The sequence below is a fragment of the Phaseolus vulgaris genome, chromosome 5 (assembly GCF_051622355.1).
Source record: "Phaseolus vulgaris cultivar YP4 chromosome 5, ASM5162235v1, whole genome shotgun sequence".
NCBI lineage: Eukaryota > Viridiplantae > Streptophyta > Magnoliopsida > Fabales > Fabaceae > Phaseolus > Phaseolus vulgaris.
Window position 1 is genome coordinate 38,340,562 of NC_143502.1, and position 18,133 is coordinate 38,358,694.

Consider the following 18,133-nt stretch of genomic DNA (forward strand, 5'->3'; position numbering starts at 1 on the left):
TTTAATAATTATTTGACAGAATATGTTACTGAAGGAAATAAATTATCTAAATGTTTTTTTTTCAAAATTTTCCAAATATTTACCTCTTTTTTGTAATGATGTGTCAAATCAAAATGAATGTTAGAATTCAATTGTAGCCAATATAAAGAACACTTAAGTAATAAAGCAATACACCAGTATAAAAAGTGAAGATACGAATATTTGTAAAATACTACAAATAATCAAATTGTATATTTTAATAAAAAGTAATAATATTGAAAAATAGTTTATATTTATCTATAATTTTTAAATGATATTTGTACTTATATTAAAATATCCATGTTAAATAAAAATTAAAATATTTAAAAAGATCGACTCTGACTAATTTTAAATTATTTGAACCAAATTTACGAAGAATATTTGTTTAGTTAAAAATATATTAGCAGACTGATTTTCAGTCATACCAATCAAACTAGTTGGTGTGGTCCAATTTTGAAAACAATGGTAGGAAATGACTAAATCATTATAAATAATAATAATAATAATAGAAATAAACGGTGAAATAACATTAGAATATATCACAAAAACCCGTGCATCAATGAAAAAAAGATAGGAGTGTCCGTTGACTATTTCTTCCTACACCTCCGTTATTCTCATATAAAATATGAAAATAGTTTTTTATCCTTTTTGTGTGACTCCCATATAGTAGCTTCTAGATTATAGATTTCGGACATACATTTAAATAAAGACTTTTAGATTATATAATCCAAAAACTAAAAAAAAATTGGATTATATAATCTGGAAGCTAATTACGAATTTAGAAAAAGATTTTTAGATTACGTAATCCAAAATATTACAGAGAAATATTTTTAAAAAATACAAATATATGAAGATGAGAGAAGAACATATAGAGATGCAGGAAGAAAGAGTCGTGTGTGATTTTTATGGTCCATAAATGAGACAATGGCTTGCTGGGATGTTTCTTTTTACACCCCTATAACTTACCTTTGCACCTGTAAGAATGAGTAAAATGCCAAATTGTCCCTAATCCTACTATCTGTCCTTCAAATATTCTCATTCTCTCTTGGTGCTCATTCTACTCTCTAAGTCCTTGCATCCTCTCTCACTCTTTTTCCTATGTGTTTCATTTTTTTTGGTTGAGCAATATTTTGAATTTTGTTTTTCAAGAATTTTCTAAATTGTATAATCCTTATAAATAACTTTAGGTCTACATAATACACAACTAGATTTTTTTGAATTTTTTTACTTTTAAATTATATAATTCAAAAGTCATCTTGGATAATTAATTTTAACTTTTAAATTATATAATCTAAAAGTTAAAATTAATTTGTAGATCGCATAATTTAAAATGTTTCTGAATTTTGTAGTTTGAGTTGAACTCCAACCCAAAAATCCATGGTGTGTAAAAATCTCTCTTTCAACACCTGCACCACCTACACTGCAAAAACCAACAATAGTGACTACTGTATTTCACACACTAAATTTAAATAAACTATTAAGATATTTTACATATTAAATCAAAGTTGTCTATTTATATTAATCGTATAAAATAAATTATTTAAAAAAGTTACGTAACAAAATTTTAATTACTTACTTTAAATTTTAAATTAGTCTTTATTAATCTTTTAAAATTAATTTAAAATTTAATATAAATTTTAAGTTAATCTTTATTAATCTTTTAAAATCAATTTAAAATCTAAAATATTAGTAACTAAAATTAATAGTTAATTTAGATATCAATTTATAAATTATTTTATAAAATTTTATTAATATTTTTAAATATAATTATTATTTAATGATTTCTTTTAATATTTATATTAATTTTATAAAATAGAATATTTGAAAAAAAAATCTTTTTTTTTACAGGTCATATCAAGATTTCTAATTCATTTTCAATTAATTGACCACTTTCAATAATTCAATCACTGTGAGTTAGTCTAACCTTATTTTGTTTATTTAGTATTATAAGAGAAACTATTTCCTTAACTATTATTCCGGCTACAATTGCGTTGAAATAATAATACTTTTATCACTTCACCTTCCTTTTTTTTTTGTGTTGTTTTAGACAGGTTCATGCTTTATGGGAGAGGGGCAAAGATAATACAATATTTCATAATATTGCATTGATGATGTTTTCGATGTGTAGTGTATAAACTATGATACGAAAACAAAAGATGTTGATTGTTGTCCAGTTCATTACTTTCTTACGTTACCTTGTTTTTTTATTCACCTTTTGTTGAATAGAAAAAGAAGACAACTTCAAACATTCGGAGAGACCAACGCAAAGAAGAAAGGAAAAAATAAAATAAAATAAAATGGAGGAGTTTACAAGGTACTGTCTGCAGACCGCACTGAGAGTTTCTTTCTCTAGAAATAGAAAAGAGAATTTATAATATTATTGCCACAAAGTTCAAAACAAAACTGAACCTTCAATGATTCATGAATGTGCATCCATCCACTGACTATGACTGCGAGAGATGTGGATGGTGTCTCAGAAAAAGATGATCCAAGGGAATTAACATGAAAAGAGACCCAAAGTTGGTTTCTTTCTATGCCACTGTGCTTGTTTCAATTCAAAATAGTACCACTCAGAATCCAAACTTGTGTTTTTTAAAAATTTAAATCGATTTTATGTCACTGTGGTTATTTTGAATTCAAAAGAATACCACTCAAAATCCAAACTTATAAAAAAAAATAACTAGTTGGTTTTGAGTATTATAATTAATATAGAACAAACACGGACAGTGATACGACATGGACAGATACAATATGGATACGGACATGAAAATATGTATAATTTTTACAATTTAGAATATGGAGACACAAATCTATATATTATATAATTATAAATTATATAAATTGACAATAAAGATTTATGTGCACAAGTATGTTTCAGATTATTTTTTAGAGAAAAAAATGTTTTTCATAATTGATTCAAAATGATTCGTTTCTTATTTTTATAATTATAATAAAAATTTATACAATAATTTTGAATTTTTAAAAAACTGTATTTTTTCTTTTAAAATTGTATTAAAATTGTATTAGAATTGTCAAAAAATCAACAAATACTTTTTGAATTGGACATTTCACGGATTCATATTCTACAACTGTCATGAGAGTGTGTGAGGTTCATAAATTATAAATATATAAATTATAATAGTGTTATTGACAAGAAAATGTTAATAGTTTTTTTTAGTAATAAGGGGTTGTATGACATATGGGATAGAAGTGTCCATATATATGGTGTTTGGTATTTTAAAAAGACAAATAGAAAGTATTTAAAATAATTTGAACTTAGATGTGATTCATGGCTAATATAGTTAAAGAGTTTATGGTTGATGTAACTGTTTGGGGATTTGGAACCACATGTCTTGCAAGGAAAGTTGAGCATATTTGAGTTGGTGAAAAGAGGCGGGTATATCTGCTACACAAGTTATATCTGCTTTACTCATACCTTCATTCACTTCAATACTCTAACCAATAGCAATCAACAAAACATCAACATTACCCACACTTCTTCACTTTCTTATTACAAAACGTGGTCAACATTTTTTCCTTATAAAAAATGGTGACCAAGATTTTATATTTGCTATCTATGGTTCAATCAAATTTGAGAAAGTTTAAAGTTTAAATTAAAAAAAAGCACTAATTTTACATTATAATATAAGAATAAAAACATATTTAACAATTTTTCTTATATTATAATATAAGAATAAAAACATACTTAACATCAGAGTATGAGTTTATGGTGAGTTGATGTAACTGTATTTGTTAGACTTCTATAGACTGGTTTATTTTGGTTGGTTTGTAGTGTATTATTTGTTAGATCATGTGTTAGTAGGGTGTTATGGTTTGTAGTGTATTATTTGTTAGATCCTGTGTTGGTAGGATGTTAGAAAACTTGTTTTGAATGTTTTGTATAAGGGTTAAAACATTCCTGAAATGTCTTATTTTATTTTATTTATTTATTGGGAATAAAAAAAAAAAACGAAGTCAATGTTTGGGAATTGAGTTTTGTTGATGAAAGTTTTTGTCAACGAGGTCTAATATTTTGACAACAGAAGAGTTGGGTTTGTTTGGTGTGTGGTGTTAGTTGGGTTTGTTTGGTGTGTGGTGTTAAAGTGTATCTATCTCAGTCTTCTGAAATATAACATCATCCGTTTGAAATATTTCTCATTCATAGCCAAACAAACAACACAGTTCCAATCAACAAAAGAAGCAACGGTATCGTTTTCTTTCATCTATTGATAGAGTTTTAATGTCAAACAAGTCGGTTAAACGTGACACAATAATTTATATACTTGTACGAAATTATTAGGGGGAAATTGTGGATACGACGTTCACAAATGTGTTTCTTTTTGGTAATGTGGATTTTTATTAATGTTTAATCAATGTAGTCATTATCAACTGACGTATATTTCATTTATTTAATTTAATTTAAATTATACATGGTTTTGATTGACAGAGAATTTTTAAATAAACTAGCATTTAATATTCAGCTGACCGAGTTTTTCGGATTAAAATAAGAAATTAAAAAAAAGAGTGATTTTTTATTTATTTAAAATATAACTTTTTAAATCTTCAAATCTTACTTCCATGCTATAAAAATAGTTGAGTTTAATTAATTTTCAATATTTAAATTACTTTATATTGTAATACTTTCCTTTCATTATAAAGATGAAAAGCTTCATATTTATTTAATGGAAATAAAGGTCCTAATAAATAAGCCAGAAAAATCCCAGTTCTGCCACTTGAACGTGCGTTGGCAATAAGAAGAAGAGAAGAAAAGCGTAGGGGTAAAATGGGGAATATGGAAGTGGAAAACTTTGGCTTTTAGGATATTATTGGTGTTGTTGTGCTTTATCTTTCCGTTTCTACAATACAAAATTGAAAGCAAAAGAGGTTTTGGTTGTTGTGGATGTGGACTGCATTCACTTTCTTTGAAAAAACGATTATCTAAAGGTGAGATTTGAAATAATTGTGCATTGGGGTTAGCTAAAGCTTGATTTGATGTGGTGCAATTTGCAAAGCAAAAGCTGAAAGCACTTGTGTTTCTTCGTATTTTAATTTTCCTCCCTATGCTTTTTAAGGAAAGCGCGATTCATGTATGTATAAACGAACGTAAGATTTTTGTGTCGCGGAAATGAGTATCATGCATTCTGAATTAATGATGCAAAGACACAAAGAGTTCTCAGTAGGTGTCGGGGACGTGGTTACACGTCGGGGACGTGATTATGTGATGAGAAATTTAGTATTTGATTTTCATCGTATTTTAAACTTTTTCGAATAAGCCACCATTTAGTATTTGTTTGACTCAAAATTATTTATATTTAATCAGATATAATGATGATATATAGATGGATAGAGTAAATTGATTAAAACGTTTATGAGTTTCATGTTAATCAAAACGTTTGAGTTTGGATTATTGTGAAAGGAATACACATATCCATATATATAGTTTTGATATTTTAGTTTTTTTAAAACCTTATAAAAAGGGAAAGATTTATTTATTGTAAATGTGACATACAATAATAAAAATAAAACAAAGTTATTTTACCTTATTATTTGTATTCTTTTTTCTTCTTCTTCAATTACAGCTTACACTTTTAAGAGTTATCAAGTTTTCTCTCTTATTCTTCTTTTTCTTTCTAAAACATACTGGAGTCACAAATCTTTGTTTAAGTTTTTTCTGATGTACATATGCTTTTGCCCTCTGTCATTTTACTACTTTACCCTTAAATATTTTCTGCTAATATTTTGTTCTTTATTGTTTTTTTGACCCTTTCTTGAGGAAGAATGGAATTTGACTCATTAGAAACTACTATTGCTGAAATGGATCCATATTTGAATCTCACTAGTCCTTACTACTTGCATCCTAGAAAAAACCTAGGACTAATTCTTGTCTTTCCATCTCTCAATGAAACCAACTATCATATATGGAGTAGAAACATGAAAGGACCCTTTTATACAAGAATAAACTCAAATTTGTTGATGGAAGCATTCCAGTACCCAACATAAGTGATTCAAGTTTTGAAGCATGGGAAAGATGTAATGTAATGGTTCTTTCTTGGATATCAAGAACCTTATCACCACAAATTGCAGAAAATGTTGTGTATATAGACATAGACATTGCTCAAAATCTTTGGGAAGATTGGAGAGAGAGATTTTCTAAAGGAGATCATTTTCGGATCTCATATTTGCTTCAAGATTTGCATTCCACAAATCATGGAGAAAAGAATGTGAATCAGTTTTGTACAAATTTGAAAATTATATGGCCAGAGTTAGAATTTCTTAGACCTATACCTAACTGTGTTTGTAATGTTCCTTGTAATTGTGTTTTGTCAAAGATCTATGCTAAATAGAGAGATTTAAAATATGTCATCCCTTTTCTAAAGGGTCTTGGAGAGATCTATAATACTGTTAAGACTTAAATTTTACTTATGGATCCTCTCCCAAATATGAACATAGTTTTCTCTCTAGTTTTCCAACAAGAAAGACAACCTACAGGTGCCACTATAGACATAAAGGTTCTCCTGAATACTAATGAAAAATTTGTCAAATAGAACAACAAGAACATGGTTCTTGGAAACCCCAGAATCATAATCAAAATCAGATTTTTTGGAAGACTCCAGGAAGGGGAAATGCATGGTGTGGCCAAGGAAGAGGTAGAGGAAGATCAAATAATCAATCAAACACAGTGTTCTTATTGTCACAGAACAAATCATTCGGTAGATGAGTGCTACTCTTAACATGAGTATCCTCCATGGTACAAACAGAAGAATGAACAATTCAACACTAATCAAGACAAAACATGCAATCTGAATGTAAAGAGTGACTCTTTACAAAACAACAATAAAAAATAAACTCTATTTTATTTCTGTTATTGTATATCACATTTACAATAAAGAGATGTTCCCCTTTTTATAGGGTTGCATTCCTTTCTCAATATTCTCTCCTCAAGCTGGATGATGTATACTCATCATACCAAGCTTGTTCACAAAATTTTGGATGGGAACTTGTTGTAGGTTTTCATAAACATGTCTGCTAGTTGATAAGAAGATTGAATAGGTAGGAGATGTAGGAATTTGTCTTTATTTTCTCACAAATCACATGATAGTCAATGTCAATGTGTTTCGTTCTTTCATAATCCTAGCTTTCAATTGAGAGATTTCCCGTTCAATCGAATTTTTTATTCAAATAAGAGATAGACAAAGAATAAACCTATTTTTTTATGATTTTCTCTCAATCAATATTCTTTGTGTTTAAACATGTATAAATAAAGAACTTATGTTTACATGCTTATTTGGAATAACATGATGAATATTTTATGGTATTTAGTACAATTTGAAATGTAATTATTGATGCATGTCATTCGATAGTATTATATACATTATAATATTTGTTTGTTGTATGTAGATACTTAGTGTAGTATGATGACCTTTTATGAATGTATAATGAGACATAGATCAAAATACTAGGAGATAAAACGCTGAATTTCTATTTCTATAATAAATACAAATAAGACATAGAAATTGATATTAATTTATTTTATCAATAATTATTACGAAATGGACTTTAAACTTAATCTCTGGTTGATGTGGGATCTCCAACAGTAATGTTTTTTATAATAAAGTGTTAATCTCTATAGAAATTGATATTAATTTATTTTATCAATAATGTTTCTGATAATAAAGTGTTAATCTCTATTATAACATGTGTAATGAATTTTTTTAAAAGATGTTAAATGTAAGAAATAACTTTGAATAATTAAGATGCAATTGATTTATTGTATTTTGGATAAAGTGATTCAATAACAATTTGTAATTTTTATTTTTAGTATAAAAATATGTTAGTTATGCTTTAGTATGTAATTATGTTAGAAGATTAGATATTCATGTGAGTGTGAAATAATATCTGTACTAAAACTTATAATTATTATATTTGACCATTATAGTGTATGTGTCACGATGTGAATTATTGTAGTTATATTTTATAGAAGTACATGTAAATTTATAGATAATATAAGAGATAATTTTTATATATATATATATATATTGTTCTATTATCTCTGTTATTATTGTTAATTACAAGATTTTGGAGTGTTACCATTATTGTAAATAATTAGCTATAAATTATATTTTCACTTTTATAGTTTATTTCTTGCATTCCAAAATTATAATACTTGAATCTTTTAAAAAAAATCCATTTGGCATTCTCAAATTTTAATAAACTGTTAATTTTATATTCTTATTTTATTTCAATTTATAAAAGTGATACATTGGGAAAATGATGTTATTTAAGTTAAAGTGATAAAGAGTGTGAAATTTACCCCAAAATCTAAAACAATAACTAACTAAACACACAATCACTATATATAATATTAAAATCATATAAACGACCTTTATATCATTTGATAGCTGATTTACTAAAAAATGTAATCATATAAGCTACCTTAATCATATTTAGTTATTTATTTTATTTTATTTTTAACCAACCGAACAAATAATTTTAATTAAATAAAATTTAATTCGAGACGGGTTAAATAAGATCAACGTTAATAATAAAACCTATAGCTAAATACTTAATCTGTCGGAAAAAAATCTAAATAATAAAAAACAAGGTAACTGATTTCTAAAAGATAAAAATCACTTGCATTACAACAAAATTATTAAATATCAATAATTTAGAAATAAAAAATATTAGTTTTATATTAAGTTAAATACTATTTTATAAACTAAAACATTATTAATATTTAAATATTTTTTATTATTAATAAAAAATTATAAAGTAGAATTTAAATTAATATTTAACATTAGTTATTATCTAATTTATGTTTTACATTAACTATTACCATTTCAAATTAGCTACTAACACTGATTACATGTTCATAACTTTTAATATAAGGTTAAGTATTATTATGCTCCAACTTGTATTCTTGCTTTGCCTGATACAGAAATAAGACGAGTGTGTTTGCGTTTGACTATTGAGTCTAGAATCGCTTAAAAAACGCGAAAAGATTGAAATAATATAACTTTTATTGGACAAAACCCTATAATTGTTGATTCCATGTCAACACGGAAGTTTAATCGATTTTGTTGAACAATTCAAAATGTAATTATTTTATATTGAAACTCTGAAAACAAGTGTTCTTTTGATTCATGTAGCTTTAACCAAATTTGATTTTGGTTCTGTCATTTTAAATTAAATAATTTAATCTTTCATTCCTCTATATATAATCTCTTTTTAATTTGACGAAAGTTAAAAATCGCAAATAAATATCAAGTGCAAGGATAAAAGAGATTAAATTCATATATTTTAAAAACTAAAAAGGCAATCATTAAGTTTTCTCTATCTTTAAAATATAAGTAAATTATGTTTTTAAGTCTCTATAAAATATATATTTTTATTTTCATTCTTTTAATTTTTGAAATCATCATTTTTATCAGAAAATTTAATTTGAAGACAGCTAATAATAACATTTATTTATTTTAGATTTTGGAATGTTTTTTTAAAAGTGTCACAAATATTAATCGGTCTCATATAATATTAACAATAAAAAAGTTATTTTTAATTTAAAGGAATAAACACATTTTTTGATTAGAAATCTTTGGTTAAACCGTAAAAAACCATATTTATGCTAAAATAATAAACTATGTTTTTTTGTTATTTAGTTAAAATTCAGTGATTAAATAGGAGTGAAAGGAGTTTTAGTGTATCTGTTTTGACCAGAAAAGAAACTTCCGAAACTAAAAAAGTGGCTAAAATAAAAATAAAAATAAAAACGCGTGCGACGGACGCACATGATTATGTAACACGTAGTTGTAGTGTTGGTTTATGAAGTTCCGTTGAATTAAACGAACAAAACATTAATAAAAGCAAACGATAGACACAGAATCATAACTTTACGTAATCCATAGTTGAAAACTCAAATTCTCTGTTCTGTTATCTTCCTTGTTCCAAAACAAACTTCATTACAAATAACGTTGTCTCTTCAATTACAATGAACAAAAACATCATCGTCTTCCTCAACCTTCAAATCCACACACTCTTCTTCTTTAGTGTCTAAATTCTAATTCCCTTTTCTCTTCTTTCCTACACATATTACACATACGTACATATACGTACATACGTAAGTTACATATAGTAAAAATATTAATTACGATACCAATGGCAGCGGCGGCTTTTGCAATCTCCGCCGCGTTGTTGTTGGTGGTGGCGGCGGAGGTTGCTGCCGGATCGCCGGCGAGTCTGACTCTGGAAAGAGCGTTTCCGACGAATCACGGAGTGGAGTTGAGTCAGCTGAGAGCGCGCGACGCGCTGAGGCATCGCAGAATATTGCAGTCTTCAAACGGCGTCGTTGATCTCTCCGTCCAAGGCACCTACGATCCCTTCCAAGTCGGGTAAACTTTGTCGGTTCTTCTGTTTTTACTTTTCACCATTTTTTTTTGGTTTCGTGTAGTTGAATCAATTTCAGAGGCTTTTGGATTTGTGTTGGATTCTGAATGAGCACTTTTCTATTCATATCGAATTCATGTGTTAATACTTTTGATTAATCTGTGGCCTTCCTTTGAATTATATAGTAATTGTTTGAGTTTTGAAATTTGGAATTAATGGCTTATTGCAGGCTTTACTTTACAAAGGTACAGTTGGGTACTCCTCCAGTGGAATTTAATGTGCAGATTGACACTGGCAGTGATGTTCTCTGGGTTAGTTGTAACTCCTGCAGTGGTTGTCCTCAAACAAGTGGGCTTCAGGTAAATGCAATTTTTCTATTTATCAAGATTCTGTTTCAATAATCTTCTTGTAAAATACTTGTAAAAGAAGAAAATAAGTTTTTCAAATGAATTGATTTTCTCTTCAAGTTTTAAACTAGCTTACCTATAAACTATTTCATTGAGCCTCTTGTTGATTTTAATTTCCAGATAAACTAATTTTTACATGTTCATTTTCGTCTAGAAGTACTTGTTGAGAAGTTTTATGTGACCTAATTTGATGTCATGAAGTATGTTTGTAGAGTAGTAAGGTCAACAATATACACCACCTACAATTTGTGAATATTGTGGTTGTTGGATTTTGTTACAGATTCAGCTAAATTTTTTTGACCCTGGGAGTTCATCAACGTCTTCACTGATCGCTTGTTCTGACCAAAGGTGCAATAGTGGCATACAGTCATCAGATGCCAGCTGTTCCAGTCAGAACAACCAGTGCTCATACACTTTCCAGTATGGGGATGGAAGTGGTACATCAGGGTATTATGTGTCAGATATGATGCATTTGAAAACTATTTTTGAGGGATCTGTGACCACTAACTCTACAGCGCCTGTAGTTTTTGGGTGAGCTTTCATTAGTCTGAAATGGTTGATTGATACTATTCTGGTTTTCCTATGTTAGTTGGTTTAATCTTGGGAAGTGTTGAATTGTGAATGGAACAGTTGTAGCAACCAGCAGACTGGGGACTTGACAAAGTCTGATAGAGCAGTCGATGGAATATTTGGATTTGGGCAACAGGAAATGTCTGTCATCTCTCAGCTTTCCTCACAAGGGATAGCTCCAAGAGTATTCTCCCATTGTCTGAAAGGAGATAGCAGTGGAGGAGGCATATTGGTTCTTGGTGAGATTGTGGAGCCAAACATAGTTTACACCTCACTTGTTCCAGCACAGTAAGTTCCTTTCATCAGGAAAAAAAGACGTGTTTAGTGTTTGTTTGGTAAAAATAATATTTGCAGGGTGGGGGTAATCCAGATTCTTTGGTAAATGTAGTGAGTGAATGGAAGTTTGTGCTTTTGTACTTGGGAGTCTGATAAAGTGTCTGCATAAAAGTTTCAGCACTACTGATTGATAGCAAATATTCAATACCGGAAGTCTTCCAGTGATCTAGGATTCTGAACCAAGATTTAAAATAAAGTTTCTGTCTGTCAATCTAGAATGTTGCAATCGCTTACAGGTTTGGAATGTGATTGTGATGAGTGGAATATCAAAACGAAGATATAGAGTTGACACAAAATTTTGGCTATGAAACTAGGATAGTATGTTATAAATTTGTCATGTACTCTGGTGAGAGCTCTTGGTATAGTGTCATGCCATGTGCAAGGTTGATGATAAGTTTAGTCAGTGGTTAATTAGGTGGTCACGAGCCAGAGTAAGATGTAGATTCATTATTGTATATTCAAAGTTTTGTACAGAAGCTGGATAAGGAACTGGGAAATTAAGCGTATTACTGAGCTTAGGTATCTGTTCTGAGGAGTCTAGAAAGAATGTCCCTCTGTAGAAGTGTTTAGACTAACTCGTTCCTTTGCAAATATTTCAGGCCTCATTACAATTTAAATCTACAGAGCATCTCTGTCAATGGCCAGACTTTGCAAATTGATTCATCAGTTTTTGCAACATCAAACAGCAGAGGTACCATTGTTGATTCTGGAACAACTTTGGCGTACCTTGCTGAAGAGGCTTATGATCCTTTTGTCAATGCGGTGAGTTTCAGTTAGGTAATTTTAAGTAATTCAGTTTATCCAAAACATAGCTTTAATGTTTATCGTGATGCAATAATTATCAATCATTGCATGCTTTTTCTAGGTTGGAGGTTTATCAATTATTGATGGCAAGAATGCTTATTTTCATTAATGCAGATTACAGCTACAATTCCACAATCTGTACGCACTGTTGTCTCCAGGGGAAATCAGTGTTACTTACTCACCACTAGGTTAGGCTGAGTATTTCCTGCTTCTCTTTTTTGGACTTTCTTTTTTATTTTATTTTTCCCATTGGTAATTGGGTTCTAAAAAGTGGATCATCTTCATAGTCTCTTTTTCTAAATCCGTTTGTATGTACTGTGTTCAGTGTCACTGATGTTTTTCCTCAAGTAAGTCTGAACTTTGCCGGTGGGGCATCTATGCTTTTAAGACCACAAGACTACCTGATACAACAGAATTCTATTGTAAGTATTCAAACTTCAATTGCTATTTCTTAGATTATTTGAGCGTCTTGAGAACAGATATTGCTGACAGCTTTGATTCATTTGTTCTTCACGTACACTGCTTTGTATTGTCCAACTTTTATGTACTATATGTGACCTCACTAAATGCTATGGTGAACCTATGCATGTTACAGGGTGGTGCAGCAGTGTGGTGTATTGGTTTTCAGAAAATCCAGGGTCAAGGGGTAACAATTCTAGGAGGTATAATACATTCATACCAATTTGAAAACATTATGTTCTGTATCCATCTCTTTTATGTTGACATCTAGCATGAATAAATGGACTAATTTTTGCTTTTTGATTGAGCACAAGTTAAAAGTTTGAAGCTTGAGCCTATATTTAGAAAGAAAATTGTTATATTGATTAGATTTTTTGGACCTCTTATAGCAAAGTGTCATATTACAATCCCCTCCTGTTTTTACCTTATTCCCCCGCCATGTTCCTCAGACTCACTATCATGAGGATTTGACCTGGCAGAATATTATTTTCAATTATTTGTTTCTTGTACAAAAAAACATCATTAGGATATTTTCTTCAAGTGTACGACTAACATCATTTTCTGTCGTGGCAGATCTCGTATTAAAAGACAAAATTGTTGTTTATGATCTGGCTGGTCAACGGATTGGATGGGCTAACTTCGACTGTAAGTTTCAGCCACACTACCAGAAAAGCATATAGTAGATGGCATAATTTACCTTTTTCATGAGGCTCTTAAGTTCATGCTTTTTTCAACTCAACCAAGAATTTCCGTTTTGTTATTCTGAGTGTGGGACCAACATAAAAACAAGAGCCAACTTTGTTTTAATTTATCTTTAACACTAGCTTCTGATGCTATTGTTTTCAAATTCAACAACGTAGGTTCTTTGTCAGTGAATGTTTCTGCAGCAACTGGCACTGGCAGAAGTGAATATGTGAATGCTGGAGAGGTGGGTGGAAGCATTTCTTTACGCGATGGACTTCAATTGACAAGGACAGGGTTCTTGGCTTTCCTTGTGCATCTAACACTAATCTACTGCTTTGGATTCTTATAGCATATATACATTGTAAGAGATATTCTTTGTCATATGCATATTCTTTTGTCGGTATATATTTGTCACAATAGCCAAGACCACATCAATTTGAATGTCTGTGCATCCTCTCTGCACAATAGGCTTGTCCAGTTTATCCTCAAGGTGATTCTGTTATCATGTAGAATCAGATGATCACCCTTCACTTTTGGCAGTATTGTAAATTACTTCACAGTAATACTGATTGTAATGCATACACATGGTATAAAATAGCTTTTTCTTCCCCTGGTTTAGTTCAGCTTTTGGTTTCTGCTTATAATCTTATAATCAATGTTGTACTCATAGGGTGGTTACCTATCAACCAAATGGTCCCAGGATGTATTAACTAAAGTGTATATTAATAATGATTATATTGTATGAAAAATTAGATAATACAAAATATTAATGTTTTAATTTAGGTTTAACAATAAAGAGATTCATCAGATAAGTGTAACAATCAAGTCAAATATACATAATTATTCCAGTATTAATTGTATTCAAATATTGAACAATCACTTGATCATTGAAGAACATCACTCAGAGGAAGGAAGAAGAACACAACAAAAAGAAAAAAAAATCAATTATTCATTGATAACAGTTAGTCTAATGGCCCTCACAAAATAACAAATGTTGTTGATGAAAGCTGATATTTTAAGTAGATTACATTAAGTTGAACAAGGCCAAAAAAGCAAATTTTTTTAAGAAATCAAAATGTAAAAAGAATTTCTCTTGTCAAATCATATCTCTGTATATGCATGAAGTGAACAAATTTTGCAGGGTTTCATCCTAATTCACCGGATGCACCGAAATGTAATCAATTCAGTTATTTTAGATAAAAGTGAAATAAAGACAAAAAAATGAGATAAAAAGAAATAACATTTGAGTAAAAAAGAGATGTTATTTTTAGAGATAGTGATGAAAAGTAAAAAAAATTGAAAAAATATAAGAAAAATTTGTATTTTGATAATTACTAGTATTTATTTTTTATATTAAGAAATAACTTGAAGCGAAGTTTTATTTATTTAATTTTAAATAAAAAATCATAAATTTATTACGTGGCACATATTAAATTTTCATCACCTTTGTAGTGTCAAAACGAATATCTGATTAAGTTTAAAAATGTGTTAATAAACCCCTTCGAATAATATGTTAATAATAATAATAGTCATGTAAATAACTGATTAAATTACTTTCATTAAATATTAGAAACTATTTTTAATTAATGATTTAACAAACCTTAATTTCAGCAGTCATCTCTATTGTTCTGTAAAACATTCTCATCTATTTTCTTCCATTTCCCTTTCTATCTATAAAGGTCTTAAAATCGTAATTCATTCTATACAAATTTATCATACATATAAAAGGAAAATACTCTGTTACGTGCACAACCTATGTTCAATTTTTAACAAACTCTCCTAAACACATCGTTTATTATCAGATAAATACTGGTTTAGACTTATTAAAAAAATTTACTCGTGATTTTGTATTTTTTAATAAATTTGAAGCAATAACAGTATGAATGTTCAAGGGTTCGGATAACCTGTTAAACTAGTGACTTTTTTTTTGTAAAAGTAAGTATTTCTTTAAACCCACAAACTGGATGAATTTTATATTATTTATATTTTTTAGAAAAATTAATCATTTTAAATTATTTTTATCAGCATGCCCAAACCAAAAGATTTTGATCAATTTTAAGGCAATTGTTTCCTGCACCATATCACTGCACCCAATCACAGGGGAAAACCCAAAAATACCCTTAAAAAAATGGGATACATATAAAATTACATTCTAGACCCCTTTTCCGGAACACAATAATCTCTTCTGGATAATTTTTTCTAGAATGTATTATTTTCAGTTCCAGATTTTTTTATCCGGAATGAAATTTTGTTTTTTTTCCGAATTTTTATATCCAAAACACAAAAATCTCTTCCAGATTTATTTTTCTGGAATGCATTATTTTCACTTCCGAATTTTTATTTCCGGAATAAAGGGTATTTTTGGAATTTTTAAAATCATGTTGGGTGCAGGGAGCATTTGCCCAATTTTAATAATGAGTTTAGTCCAGCTTACACATGCATCCTAAATATTGAATCCTAAATAGGCTGTTTCTTCCTGCACCTCCATTTATTCTTCTCTCACCTCCATAAAATTTCATATTTTTAAAAATACCTTCCGTAATATTTCAGATTACGTAAATTAGAAACTTTTTTTCAGATGCATGATTAGTTTTTGGATCATGTAATCTGAAAGTCTTTTTTAACTTTCGAATTACATAATCTAGAAGTCTTTTTTCAAATATGTGTCTGAATTACATAATCCGAAAACTACTATATGGGGTGGCAAAAGAACCTAAGGATGTGCAGGAAGAAACAGTCTCCTAAATATTGCTACATGTACACAATGATTTTGAACCTATACTCTATTGATAAGAAATAATCAAAATGTCTTTTTTAGTTTTTAATTAGAAGTAGGGAGTGCAGGACAAAATATATTCTGAATTTAATATTTTGAAATATATTTTTGAATTTGAGTTGAGTTTTTAGAACATTTTTCAGGTTAGGTTTTCTGGAATAGTTTTTTCTAGAATATGTTTCTAGATTTTTGTTTTTTTAAATATATTTTTGAATTTTGATTTTTGAAATTCTTTTTTCGAAATGTATTATTTATATTATGAATCTTCGTACCTCGAATAGGATTTTGATTTTTCAATTTTGTTTTCGAAATTTCATTTAGGAAAAAAAATAAAAATTCTGAAATGTATTGTTTATAGTTCATTCTGGATTTCCAATTCTGAAGTGAAGATTATAGAGATTAATTAGGTGCAGGGTTAAAATCATTCAATGAAGGAAGCAATTGCCTAACAAATGTCTATCTTTTTAAGAAAGTATAGAACTATTATACTTGTATTTGTTTTGTACTCTGTATTCACAAATTCTCAAATTAATTTCTACCAATATTAAATCATTGTTACGCTGTTACTGTGTAACATATTCCCTTCAAATTGATTTCAGATCGATGTTTTAGCAATAAAAAAATCTACATTGATTAACTTTTTATTTTCAATAAAATATTTAAAAAATATTCCAATTTTATCTTCTAATAAATATAGTATCTTAAAATACCTAGGAATATATTTATAATCATTTTAAAAAAGTAAGACTATTTTAATAAAACTGTTTCATAATAAACACTATTATATAATTCCTTTCCGTCCTAAATTATCTACATTTTAATGTTTTTCAATATAGTAGTAATAATATATGTCTTTTTGATACTCTTTTAACAAATCCAATGCATTTATTCTATTCATTCACAAATTACTAAAGCAATTTATGTGAGGATAGATTAAAAAAATTTGTTAATATAATTGGGGAGAGAGGCAATATTATGTCATAAATTATTAATAGTGTGAAAAACTTTAAACATATGCTATAGGTGAAATCAATAAGGTTCGAATACGCCTCTTAAATGACGTGTCTATGTTGGACACATGTATCAGACACTGAAACTTATAGTAAAGTGTAAAATTCAAAAAAATATTTGTAGAATTTGTGACAATTCTAGAACGATTATTACACAATTTTAAAAAGGAGAAATACATTAATTTTTTAAAAACTCAAATTTATTATATAAATTTTTATTATGATTGTAAAAATAAGGAACAAATCCTTTTGAACCAGTCATAAAATACATTTTTATGCTAAAAAAAATTGAAACATTCTTGTGCGCATAAATCTTTATTACCAATTTATATAATTCATAATTATATAATATATAAATATGGCTCATCGTATTTTACATTATACGTATATCCATGTAAGTATTTATACTTGGAATACATATAGTATTTAGCAATTACGCACATCACTTGAAGTAGTTCACTAACGTTTTTTAAGCTATTATTCAGTGTGTCACCAACAAATGGCGTTTTTAAGCTATTATTTAGCAAGAAATTCCACCGAATGGCGTTTTTAATCTCTTGTGGCAGGCAAAAACAATGCCTAAAGCCTTAACAACCGCTTGGAGGATTTTACTAGATAAAATACCAACTAGTATTAATCTTATAAGGAGAGGTGTGGATTTTAACTCTTTGGTATGTGCACTCTGTAAAGCG

General features: G+C 28.6%; 1 protein-coding gene across 2 annotated transcripts; it reads left to right on the top strand.

Annotated features, from left to right (window-relative positions):
- The first annotated feature begins 9,836 nt into the window (after window positions 1-9,836).
- On the top strand, window positions 9,837-14,273 carry LOC137835680 (Eukaryotic aspartyl protease family protein). Of its 2 annotated transcripts, none has more exons than XM_068644287.2 (10): window positions 9,837-10,400; window positions 10,625-10,754; window positions 11,083-11,333; window positions 11,433-11,660; window positions 12,308-12,470; window positions 12,627-12,700; window positions 12,838-12,934; window positions 13,108-13,174; window positions 13,545-13,616; window positions 13,832-14,273. In XM_068644287.2, the coding sequence occupies exons 1-10, from the start codon at window positions 10,168-10,170 to the stop codon at window positions 14,002-14,004; spliced, it is 1,488 nt and encodes a 495-aa protein (XP_068500388.2). In that variant the 5' UTR covers window positions 9,837-10,167; the 3' UTR covers window positions 14,005-14,273. The 2 variants fall into 2 exon arrangements, 1 of the variants encoding a protein (XP_068500388.2); XR_016521044.1 differs by having other exon boundaries at window positions 9,889-10,400; window positions 12,574-12,700.
- The last annotated feature ends 3,860 nt before the right edge of the window (window positions 14,274-18,133 follow it).

Excerpts from the sequence above, each read along its gene's own strand:
- LOC137835680 (XM_068644287.2), top strand. The coding sequence starts at position 10,168 with ATGGCAGCGGCGGCTTTTGCAATCTCCGCCGCGTTGTTGTTGGTGGTG. Across the intron at positions 12,935-13,107 it reads TGATACAACAGAATTCTATT|GGTGGTGCAGCAGTGTGGTG; the intron begins GTAAGTATTCAA and ends TGCATGTTACAG. Across the intron at positions 13,175-13,544 it reads AGGGGTAACAATTCTAGGAG|ATCTCGTATTAAAAGACAAA; the intron begins GTATAATACATT and ends CTGTCGTGGCAG.